The 12,813-nt window shown below is 41.6% G+C and overlaps 1 protein-coding gene across 4 annotated transcripts in view; it reads right to left on the bottom strand.

The window, feature by feature from the left end:
- Nucleotides 1-19: 19 nt before the first annotated feature.
- The window catches only part of ASB3 (ankyrin repeat and SOCS box containing 3), a 26,108-nt gene continuing 13,314 nt past the window's right edge, over nucleotides 20-12,813 (bottom strand). For 2 of the 4 annotated variants that reach the window (XM_031597844.2, XM_090134559.1), the window contains exons 2-10: nucleotides 12,068-12,279; nucleotides 11,581-11,739; nucleotides 10,809-10,921; nucleotides 10,119-10,254; nucleotides 9,307-9,484; nucleotides 7,790-7,987; nucleotides 5,319-5,570; nucleotides 3,868-4,001; nucleotides 20-1,172 (exon numbers count right to left, since the gene is read on the bottom strand). In XM_031597844.2, the coding sequence (XP_031453704.2) occupies nucleotides 904-1,172; nucleotides 3,868-4,001; nucleotides 5,319-5,570; nucleotides 7,790-7,987; nucleotides 9,307-9,484; nucleotides 10,119-10,254; nucleotides 10,809-10,921; nucleotides 11,581-11,739; nucleotides 12,068-12,263 (1,635 nt within the window). In that variant the 5' untranslated portion in view covers nucleotides 12,264-12,279 and the 3' untranslated portion in view covers nucleotides 20-903. The other 2 variants (XM_031597845.2, XM_090134558.1) reach the window with 2 other exon arrangements.

The raw sequence follows: 12,813 nt of genomic DNA, 5'->3' as shown, positions 1-12,813 counted from the left end.
ATTTTATGCAAGAAATCCCATTCAGAGGCATGGATTACCTTTATTCTGTAATCACTTTTGTTACTGAAGAACACAAACTTTGACACAGTAAATTTGAGCAGAAAGCTCCAAACTTTTCTCAACATTTTAGATGCAGCTCACACAGAGTTCAGTGCTAACAGTAAACGTGTTTGAGGCGTGGGGAGAATTCTATAGAAATTACTACTCGGAATCAAGGTTACAAACAGTTTTAAAGACACTGGTGTATCAGTCACTGAGTAAGGCAGAAACCTTGTTCATCTTTAAAGGCAGTGATCTGCTTTTCACTAATTAGAAAAGTACCGACAAGAGCAGCAGCTTGGTAACACAGACAGGAGCAGTTCCAAAAGATGTGGCATAGAAAGATGTGCTGAAAGATGACTGAAAATGATGGCAAAAGAACAGCACTTCAGGTGCTGAATGCAGACCGAAGGAAAGAAAAACAATTTTCTTTCTCATTGGTTTTCTATCTGGTTTAATTAGATTGCTCCTCAACAAAAGAAATTCTTAACAATACTACACTGTGGCCCTCGACTTCCAGGTATTTCATTTGGAATGTGCCACACATGGAATGCAGTGTCTATTAACAGTGCCTGAACAGACTTCAGCTACTATGTACAGCCTCTGTTCACTGAACAAGGTAATTTTACTCCGTAAGAGTTATAAATTCCTTTCAAAACCAGAAAACATTTGCAGACTTAGAAGGCCAGAACAGACTTTTCCATGGGCACATCCTTGAACTTTCAACAAACTTCCCAACAAAAAAGTATAAAACTACAGCGTGAAAAGACTTGTGACTACAAAGTGACTTACAGCAGTTCTCTGTTGTCTGCTTATTGCCTTTACAACGTCTGCAGCCACCGAGTTCAGTCGCTGGCAGTGCCATCACCTAGGGGGGGAATTACCGGCGTCCCCCTTCTCTGTGTGGTCGGAGCTGGAGGCAGCAGCAGATGGAGCTCCCTCCTCACTGTGCCTCAGGTTCTCCTCTGCTTCTGGCACAGTGCTGACACGCAGCAGGTTTAGGTACAGCAGGTCGTCCTGCAGGCAGACTGGCAAGGGCAAAGCCCGGATAAACCGGTCAGATCGCAGACGTTCACTCCCTAAGATGGAGCGGATCTCAAGGCGACAAAGGTGAGACAGGGAGGGGATGTCAGCTGAAAAATGACAAAAGTCAAACAGGGAACGTCATCATACACCACTCGTCCACAGGGATCTGCTTCAGACAAGATGTGTGAAACTCCAGCCTACCACATACTGAGATAGAATTCTTGCCTGTGACGGACACTTCGCTGCTGGAGTCAGAATTTTGGCTGTAATATTAACTGCAATCATTTCTGCACCTGCTATACTTATCCTTCTGAACTGAAATTAAGAACTTTATAGGACACTGTATTTTGTAAGCCCGAAGACCTGGAGCACCACTCCTTGAATCTTTCAGCACAAAATCATTAGAATTGCTGGAGTTGGAAGGGACCTTTAAAAGTCACCTAGCCCAACTCCCTGCAGCTGCAGATACAGCTGCATCATGTGCTCGGAGCTCTGCCCAGCCTGACCTTGAGTGTCTGCACAGAAGGGGCACCACCACCTCTCAGTGCAGCCTGTGTCAGGGCCTCACCGCCCTTACTGTAAAAAACTTCTTCCTTATATCCAGGCTAAATCTCTCCTCTTTGGGTAGAGATGGTTAGCAACCATTTCCCCTTGCCCTATCACAATGGCTCCTGCTGAAAAGTCTGTCCCCTTCCTTCTTACAGCCCCTTCAGTTATGGAAAAGCCACTCTCAGGTCTTCCCTTCTCCAGGCTGCACAGCCCAGCTGTCAGTCTGTCCTCACAGGGAGGTGTTCCATCCCTGGGCTCATTTTTGCAGCCCTCCTCTGCACATCTCCAGCAGCTCCATGTCTCTCCTGTACTGAGCACTGCCCATCTGGACGCAGTGCTCCAGGTGAGGTCTCACAGCCCAGAGCAGAGGGGCAGATCCCCTCCCTCACCCTGCTGGCCACGCTTCTTTTGATGCAGCCCAGGATGCGGTTGGCTCTCTGGGCTGTGAGGGCACAGTGCTGGCTCATGTCCAGCTGCCATCCATCAGTACCCCAGGTCCTTTTTGGCAGGTCTGTGCTCCATCCTTACATCCCCAGCTTGTACTGATAGTGGGGTTGCTGCAACCCAGGGGTTGACCTTGCACTCAGCTTTGTTGAACCTGAAGAGGTTCTCCTGGGCTCACTGCTCAGCCTGCCTAGGTCTCTCTGATGGCATCCCATTCCCAAGCCATGTCCACTACACCACACAGCTTGGTGTCCTCTGCAAACTGCTGAGGGTGCACTTATCCCACTGTTGATGTCATTGATGAAGATATTAAAGAGCAATACTGACCCTGAGGGACACCTCTCATCACTGATCTCCATCTGGTCACTGAACCATTGGGCACCTCTCTTTGGGTGTGATCTCACAACCAGTTCCTCATCCACTGAACAGCCCACTCGTTAAATCCTTATCTTTCCAATTCAGAGAGAAGGATGTTATGGGGCACCACATCAAAGGCCTCTCTGAAGTCCTGATAGATGATATCAGTGGCTCTTTCCTTGTTTACTGATGCAGTTATGCCATCAAAGAAGGCCTCCAGGTTGGTAAGGCAGAACCTACCCTTGGTGAAACCACACAGGCTGTCTCATATCCCCTCCTTCTTGCTACATGCCTTAGCATAGTTTCCAGGAGGATCTTCCCCAGCAGAGAGGTGAGGCTGACACATCTTTCTACCCTTCACTGAATTATCTCCATCCTTCACGAATGCTTCATTGTTAATTTCTTGTGTTCACTCTCAGGACTAACTCATCTCAGTCCAAGAACTTAACACTCTCCAAAAAGGAAAGCTCCAGCAGCACAGCTGGTTTGCCTGCCCTGACTGATCTTGGCTCAAAGAATGGAAAAGCAAAAGCTTTAGAACTTTCTTCTCTGTGTGGGTTTGGTTACTATTACTGTTCATAATAACAACAATATATTAATAAACAATACAGTCAATACATAAAGTATATTTTATATTAAATATAGGTGCATAAATAATTACAAATGTATTAAATAATCTGAAGAAAATCTTATTTAGTCACACTAACGTAGTTCGGATGTTTTCATAATGATGACAACCCCTTGTAAAGAAGAACATGCTTTAAGATGAGGCACTAAACAAGGACACTGGAGCACAGCTTCTCCATGCATGCTGAATGCATGTCTCAGTGCAATGCCTGTATGCTGGAGCTGCTGTTCTGTTGGGTGAACGCAGCGAGCACTGGACAGTCTGCTAGTGATTCTGTTGGGCTGACCACACTTTAATTATAGGAGTAATAAGAAACTCCTTGCTTTACAGTTATTTAATATGAATGATTTAGATAGTATGTATTTTAATTACTCTCAAATGCTTGCAGAACAAGGCAGACACATCATGGGAAATAGTAATTAAATTAAAAAACAAACTCAGTGGGATATTGTCTAGAAAATAGAGTTAACCAAGTAACACTGATCATCTTCCCTTCAGTCTTCCAAGAAGCTAACCACATCATTTGAGGGAGACCAACTTACATTCACTGCCTCTATTTCATAGCATGCACATCAATATGAAGTGGAAAAGATAACCTAGACTGAGAACACCTACCTGAAATATGTGAACTGAACAACATAATGAGTAAAATCCATTCAAATGTGGTTTGCTTGTTTGCTTAAGGTAACTTGTTTCTGCTGCCCAGCTTCTGGACAGGCAGTTTTTATTGACTTTCTGACCTCCTTCACACAAAGACCTGTTTCCCACTTACATCCTGGAGACTGCTGTACACAGAAACTTTTTTTCCTCATTGTTTTGCTTACCAAAATGGCTCTTGGGAGTCCAACTGAACTTCTCTTTGTAGTTTACAAGGTCCTCCTCTACAACTGGAGGAAGCCTCTTCCAGTTCGTAAACTCCAGAATGAAATTAAGGGTATCCTCACTCACAGAGTGAATCCTGAGTAACAGAAACTACTGTGAAATATCATTTTACACAGTAGTGTAAATACGTTAATAGAAACAACACACAGAAAGCTTTCTTATTCTCTAACAATTTCTTCATTTACATTTTCCTGTTTCCGTGCTTAAAACATAAGGAGAAATTGAAAGTAATTTTGATAGCATGACCCTTTACCAGCATAATTTTATCTTCTTCCATTGCCTTTTTTTAAGTCAGTCAGACTGCAAGAGAAAAATACCTGCTCTCAAATTTAAGTTGCCTTCCTAACAGGCAGTGCTCTTCTCTGCACTGATTTCTTATTCAATTTACACCTAAATTTGAGTAAGGTGTGAAGGCACAAGGACATAAAAGGCATTACTGTCACATGTGGGGAAACAGAAGTCAGAGTACACGGATTAATTTGACTACTTAAAAACAGATCAAAGTTTGCAGTTTGAAACTCTCCTACCAGAGATGCTGGAAAGCACTCAGAAATCAGTACGATCTCCACTCTAAACTTCTAGCAGTAGCTGACAGAGGTTTAGGTAACAGCAAGTAAAACAGGGCTGCTTTAGTATTACACATGATGAACAGCTGTGCAATTTCACAGCACATCTTGGCTAGATGTATAAAACCCTTGGTCTTCATCTGAATGGAAATCTGAATATTCTGAACGCACAAAAATGCATGCAAAAAGTAGCAATACGATGGGCAGAAGCAGACATGCCATGCTGTACATATCCTCCTCTACTGTTCAACACAATATGATATCCAAGAATCATGGCCAGGAGAAAAACAACAAAGAAAAACTTCCTAATTTTAAATACATGTCTAATTCTGCAGTGCCTAATATAAAAAATATTACCAAGCACTTATTTGTGGATTTTACCCCAGTATTTTGTTTCAAACAACCTCCAACTATCCATTTCCTCCTCTCCCTGAGCCAGCTTCACCTTACACTGATTTCCCATCCCTCCCAATCTCTTCCTCAGTATTGGAAATTCTTCCTACAGTTACTGTATTACACATACAAACTCAACTTGCAACAAAATTTTGGGGGATTTTAAGAAATGCCGAGTGTAAAAATTGAGAATGGATGCCATTCTTCAGAGCAGCAGTCCTCAATCTAACTTCCTTCCTAAACGAAACCTGTTCTGCTCAATCCAGCCACTAGGCATTAATCTTTTATTTCAGAGTTTCCATTACCCTCACCATTCCTGATCAAGGCAGGTTATCTCGTGCTGTCCCCTGAACGCATGTGTTAAACAGCATTGGCAACAGCTTTAAAGATGAGCACACGCTATTTAAGAAAACGAGGTAACATTATCTGCTTACCAGAGTCTGTACAGTAAATTCACTGGATTAAAGCCAGCCAAGAGCAGATAAGGCAGCCATTCCTTGTGCACATCAAGGGCTTTAATTGCGTAGCTTAGAAACTCTGGGAGCTCTTGGTGTGAAGGCAGTGGACAGCCAATCTTCAAGAAGCGTCGAAACAAAGCAAACTTGTCATGGTACAGGCAATAGCCCAAATTGATCCCAAGCAGGGTGATCCCGTGGTTCAGGAGAACATCAATTAAATTAAAAAACCTATCAACAGCACACGAGGAAGAGGATATTCCATTAGTTTTCCACAGAAGGCACCCATAGTTCACTTCTTGCCACTGAGAAAGCAGATTGCTTTACCACAAGCCTCCCCCTCCTCCAAAGAAAAGCCCATCACTCCATTCTGATTGTTTCTAGAAAGCATCAGTTCAAAGCAAATCTGGTTTCTGTGTCTCTAATCCTTACACTTAACACATTTGTCCTCTTTGTCCAAGAACAACACATGGCTCCTTCCAGTTCTCAACTCTTCCCAGCAAGCCTTGCTGATAAACAGATGTACCCAAAGTCATCACTTTTATGGGCACCTGTAGGACAGAGGTATTGCCACACCACTCATCTGCTGTGTGCTGGTTAGGAACAAAAAGCACTCTGCTCATCCCCCTTGAAATGTCATGTGTGTAGGATGCACAGGTATGTGGAAAGAGCCAAGGATTGCACTGCTGAACTCAAGGAGCAGCCCAATATTTGCAGTGTTTAAGGGTTTACATGCAGCTGTGTTTGTGGGAAGCTCTGCAACCCACTGAAATACTGCCAACATTTTAAAATGTATTGCAATTTTGTTTGCTTTTTAATTAAAAAAAAACCCCAAAACTTCTATTAAAATAAATGTTATCATTACCAGTTATAATAGGCACCAGTTATAATACGTATTCAGCAAGGATTATCCCAGTCAGGCTAATTCTTTTAACAGCTTTATCCAGGAAAAAAAAAAAAAGTACATTAACTCAAGACCACCATTTTAAATCAAAGTAGGCTTTTTCCTAACAAGCAGTTTCTCAAGTTGGCTCTGCATGCCTGTGTTCAAGCCTCAATTAGTGACAGGAATCGGGGCTCATCCTCTAATCTTAATGTTTTGGCTAAGAAAGTTTGTAGGTGATGAACTTCTGAACTACTAAGGTACTGCTTAAGTTGGTTATTGTTCTTTAAAAATAAAGGATTTGAGAGCAAGGCACACATGGAAGACAATCAACAAGAACAGAATGAATCACAAATCTAAGCTGGTCCCAAGATCTCTGTTTTAAGATCAACTGGATAAAGTGCATTTTAATGTCTTGTAATAGGGGTTGAACAAATCTCACAACTACCCAAAACTCATTAATTTAAATGGTAGTAAAAGCAACAAATTTCGATCCACACACATTAATCATTCTATTAGAATCTGAGTTTTAAGAAGATTTAAGTCTTTATGAGATACAGTTTTAATGGAGCATCTTAGGCTCCAATATATTGTTATTTCACATTAATAATCCTGTCTACAAAGTGTGAACTGATTTGTTTTCACGTGTATTTCCTACAACATGAAATTTCTCCATTGTTCCAAGGTGTAAATGCTATCAGGTAATGGCTCTCAAGACTCAATTAAAATGGAAAGCATTACAGGTCTGTACAAAGCTCAGCACTGCCAAGAAGTAACGAAGATCTGATTCTCCATCTTGTTTTGAGCTGCATAAGTACTCAATCCTTCAATTGCTTTATGGGAGGAGGACAAAGTGAGCTCAGGGATTGCCACATCTACATCTCTGAGTTAACAGCTCCCTACTCCACAGAGTAATTTCCCATGGAAAAATGAAGAAGCTTCAATACTAAAGGAAAAACTCAGCAGTAGGGGTTTGAAGAACACCTCAGATGACAGCACTTAGAGTCAGGCTTTTCTGTTTTATTCTTTTTTCCTCTACAGCAATGACATTTGCGTTATGAAGTAAGAGTCATTTTATTACCTGTTGAATACTAGAGATGTGTACTACCTAAAAGCCTAAAAAGAAATGAGTCATGATCTCAAAGAATTTATCATTCAATTTTCAAGTCTTCTTTACAGTTACAGCATTGAGCTGACTAGCTCTGCTCGTCTTTTGTATGAGACAAGCATACAGAAAAGTAAAAGACTACTTTCCAATAACTCATCCTCACTGAAAAGAATCTAGCTGATTAAGAGCCCTCTGGATTGAAGTGTGTTTCCAGAAGACAGAGACGTGTCAATAAGGCCTTCTGACAGCACAAGAACTAGACTGCAGTTATGTTGTACAGGAGTCAGAGAGCCAAGCTCCCCCAAGGAGCCTTCAACAACACACCTGCCTGCTACTCACAGTTTAACTCTGCCAGCTCAAGAGCTGAGGAGAAAGGCCAGGAAAAACCTGCACATTTAATGAAATAGTTACAGTCCAATGGAGTTATGAATAATTCCAGAACATAAGATGTGTACTTACTTTCTTTGGAAAATCATACACATGGGTGATCTGCATCTGAAGGTTGGGCACTCTTGAGCATCCGGACTGTAGCCTTCTTTAAGTAACATTTCCAAGCATTCTTTATTTCCACCATATATTGCTGAATACACGGGGCTCACTTTGTTTTTTTCTTTGTCACAAATCCGACTGGTAATTGGTATTAGCAACTCTAATATACTGCAAGAATTTTAAAACAATATTTCTTTGTGTGACCCTACACAATCATGAAGCTTCAAACTTACACTTATTTTTTTCATCATCATTAAACAACCCCAAAAGAAAACCCCAACTGTTTCTTCATTACTCAGTTTGCTTTAAAGAAGAACCACTATCATTTCAGACACAGACCTGTAACAGTGTGCTTCAGCAGACTTCAGAGCCTCTAACAAATTGTGCCCTGTTATTTGAGGAAGGCTGGCAGTGCACTTTAATTTGAAGGAGAGATATTTCCTATTATCCAACAATCCTTTTTACAGAAACAGAGTTCCTCTGGCAGAAGCCAGACTCCTATGAAACCTGAAAGCCATCTGAATGCATGAGTTGCGTATAAAATTAATATTTACTTCTGTTCTACAGTAATCATAGAGATACTGAAGCAGAAAAATCATTCAATTTTTTCCTTCACACCTGTGGCCCAAATCCTTCCTAGCTAATGAGGATCACTGGGAAAATCCTTTGTCATGAGAATTTATTTCCTGCTCAGAGATTGCCAGTTCTGCTGCGAAAGCTATGAAGGCAGCATTTGATTTAAAGATATTTCTAGCATTGACAATTTTGCCAAGCCATCCTCTGTTCCTGAGAAAATGAAGAAAAATCAACTCAACATCTACCAGTCTCCCCTCCTCATCAGTTTGAGAAAAGGCACCAGTTTGACACACACACTCCAGTCACAGCTCAGTTGAAGAACACCTGTTATCAATGGTTAAGACTGAGCATCTACTAATAATCCAGCAGTTAGTATCATCATTAACAGATTTAAGTCATACATATGCAAAGCATGGGGGTTCCTGACAGATGCTTTTCACAGTGTCTTTATGCCAAGAACTTCTTAACACCCTGGATGGAAAAGTGACTTCATTTGTTATTTGCATACAATTATTTCTGCTACTTCACAGATGCAATGGTAATCCTAATTAAGAGCTGTACAAGTATATATCATGTATATGAGCTGTACATGTATAAATCATATGCTACTGTTATTTACAAAGTAATGTGGCTACTAAGTGAATTAGTATCTGATTCAGCACAGTGTAAAACCTTCTAAACACATCCAGTTACAGACTGACCCAAATTAGATGCTGGTTCTTCACTGGTTCAAAATGGTCCTTCACTTTACTGGGACTGCTAACATGTTTAAAATATGAAAGGAATAAGAAATTCTAAGCTACAGATCAGCTTGAAAACTCATTTTCCTTTCTCCTAGAGCTGAACATCCTCTTTGTTGGCTAGCTTTTATTACCAGAACGCTTTCCCTGAATGAACCTTTAACCACCTACTTTTTATGGCCCATCTCAGCTGCTGCGTGAATTGGCAACTGCCAGTTATCCTCATTGCAGTAGAGATTTGGATCTGCCCCTTCTGACAATAACAGCTCCACACACTTGGCATGGCCCTCCTGTGCAGCAATCAGGAGTGGAGTGGCTCTGTCTTTGGCCTGGCAGTTGACGTCTGCACCTGACAAAAAGACTTCAGGTTACTTGGTGTAAAACAAACAATGAATTAACATTAACAAGTAACTGGTTTTCAGGGAGTGACTTTACAACACAAGTCTTTTCCACAGCAATTAGGAAACGTTCACTAGCTTGCTGCTAACTTTTGAAGCAGTCAGTACATTAACTTCCCCAAATGATAACAAAAGTGCTGGAGGAAAGGCAATGGCCAAGACAATTGTTTGATTGCAATTAATTAAGTTGTTCTCCCCTACTATTGGTAGCTCTGTTAGCATGCTTCCTCTGATTAGGTCAAGGCACCCTCTGCTTTAATAGATAGGCAGTTAATTCTGGTTGTAAGGATACAGGCACTTAGATACGTGACACTTGCAGACTGTGTGGATGAAACCACTGCTGTCACTTTATCACTAGAGGGAGGACTCTTCACTTAGCCTAAACAATATCCCCCCAAAATAGTACTAACATAGTGCTAGTGAAGGTCTTCTGAAGACTAATGATCCTTAATCATTCCACAGTTGTACTATTTCCTATTTAAATGTGAATTTATGAAGTGCAAAAGTAGAATTAAAATTGTATCTGATGACAGGCATCTGATGTAAGCTTAAGAAGAACAAAGCCCAACAAAAGACTGCTATTACCATGGGATATAAGTGTTCTTAAGCTCTCCAGCCTTCCATACTGAGCAGCAACAAACAATGGTGTAATTCCAAAGTCATCCTTACACTCGATGTTTGCCCTTTTCTCCAGGAGTATTTTCATTATCTCAATATGTTGCTGAAAGAAATATTTTTATTAGTAACAAAAAAAAAAAAAACCAGATGGGGAAAATGACATCATCTGTGTTCCCCCCACACTCTAACTATAAATAAGAAAAATGCAATCTACTTGCTATTCTAAAGATATGACAGAAAAAGTTTTGGAAAAAAATTGAGTTTATTTTTTTTCACATTTGCTGATTTGCAAATGGAAATTAATTTATTGGAAACATTAAAGTAACATATTTCTATCCTGGAAACAACTCTTATATCTCACTGATTAGGAGATACTCAACAGGACTTTGTCAGGAAATATTACAACACATTCACTTCCTATATACAGTAAGTGAGCCAGTAAGTGCATGCAGTATTAATAATACTTCAATTATTGCTTCCCAACATCAACATGTCGTGAAGTTTTAGATACACTCTTGAGCCCACTGCAAGCCCTTTAGCATTTATGACTGCTAAGGTAGGTTAGGAAAACATCACCAGATCAAAAGACAAGATCTGTGAATTACTGCCCAGGATACACTAGTTACATGCCAGTGGTATGATATGCTTACAGGTTACCTGAAATGCAGCTTGGTGCAAAGAATTCCACCCAGACCAGGAATGAGATCCTTCAACGCTTGCTCCATTTTGGATCAGAAAACTTACAACATCTGCATGCCCATTTTCAACAGCTTCAAATCAAACAGTAGAACAAAAAATCCAACAACCTCTTATTAAAGAACTCACTGAAAAACTCAGGTGGTCTCATCACTAAGTTCCTGACACAACTTTCCTAATTATTTTATACCTGTTTATATTTGCTTACTTCACTTTTAAAATGCAAGAACAGAGGTGGGAAATGGAAATTTTGTCACAAAATTTCTAGTTGGACACGTTAGAAACCCACTGCTGTTGTGCTGGGACTGACAACAAATGCATATTTCTCTCCTGTGAAGCAGAGGCAACTCTGCAGTAGGCACCTAACTACGTGACAGCTTCCATAGCTGCCTCAACTTCAGAAGCCCACTGCCTGTGTTCCAACAGATTGCCAAAAACCTAAGCTTTCTTTAAAAAAGATTACAACTTTTAACACCACCGATATGAAACTCATTCACAAGGAGTATTTTTAATTTATATAAATTAATTAATGAATCCTGCTATTTAGTTTTTCAGTATTGTTTTAAGGCAGAACTTTCTTTAAATCGGTGGTTTCTGGATCTACTCCACCTCTGAGCCTCAAGCCTATTTAGGCTACAAAAGCATGAAATATGACAAGCAGAGAATTAACTCTGGAGTATAGCACAGCTTCTCCCACAATAGCAGTCACTGTGAGACTTCAGAAAAGCATCACCTAGGAAGAGGGCGGTGTTTGATTCGGTGGTAACTTGGTCAGGATCAACTCCAGCTTCCAGAAGAACCCCAACACACTCCAAGGACCCACAGCGTGCAGAAAGGTGCAGTGCACTCATCCCTTCAAATGTCTTTGAATGTATGTAGTTATCAGATGGAGCTACAGATGAGAACAATGAAAAAGAAGCATTTAGCAGTAAGTTAAAAACAAGGTTCTTAACTTAAAATATGTGAGGTATTGAAACGCAAGGCCTGCAGGGTATCAGTTATTGCTGGCCATACACAGGTATTTGCTTTGGGCTGAGAAGATAAAGTAAAATCAGCTGTCATTCACAGATTACAACACTGCCATTTTTTTCTTTACCACATCTTGTCAATACCTACGAAACAAATTCCCAAAGGAACATGATAAATCTATTTAATTTATATTTTACATCACTGGGCCAGTTGAGCTGCAAGTTGAATGACTTCACACCATTTCTCCTCACCTGCATTAATTAGCAGCCTCAGACATTTGCTGGAATTGTGAGCTGCAGCCTCGTGGATTGGCATCCAGCCCCTGTTGTCGGGGACATCAAGGCTGTATCCCTGCCCGATCAGCTTCTGCAGCACTTTAGCATTCCCTTCTCTTGCTGCAAGCCCCACAGCAGAACATCGGTCGGAATACGCCTCTGTGAAATCCATCCTTTCCTAATAAACCCTGCAGTGGGAAGGTGGGAGGGAAGAAATAAGGGAGAAAAAAAAAAGCTCGTTAGTACAAAACACGCCCAAATTACTACAGTACAGGCCCAGAAGGATCAACTATGAATCAGAGCCTCCTTGTGACCGACAGCCTGGCCGTGTCGTGGTGCCAGGAAGGCCAGTGGTGTGCGTGACACAGAGGAGGGCAGCAGGGCGAGGGAGGTGATCCTTCCCCTCTGCTCTGCCCTGGTGAGGCCGCACCTGGAGCACCGTGCCCAGTTCTGGCACGAACGAAGAAAGACGGGGAGATCTGGAGAGAGCCCAGAGGAGGGATAGAGCGATGTGAGGGGCCTGGAGCAGCTCCTGTGCGAGGACAGGCTGACACACGGGGCTGATTAGAACTGAAGGCTGAGAGGGGATCTTACTGCACTCATCGGACGTGCGGGAGTCAGGCGGCTGGGGGCGGATCTTTGCAGTGGAGGACGGGACAAGGGGCAACGGGCACAGCCTGGGGCACAGCACGGATATTCTCACGGCACGGCACCCGCCGCCG

This window comes from Phasianus colchicus, chromosome 2, assembly GCF_987193195.1.
Source record: "Phasianus colchicus chromosome 2, bPhaCol1.hap1.1, whole genome shotgun sequence".
In the NCBI taxonomy this organism is placed as follows: Eukaryota; Metazoa; Chordata; class Aves; order Galliformes; family Phasianidae; genus Phasianus; species Phasianus colchicus.
Note: the sequence above shows the minus strand (reverse complement) of the source record. Positions and strands in the feature narration are given on the sequence as shown.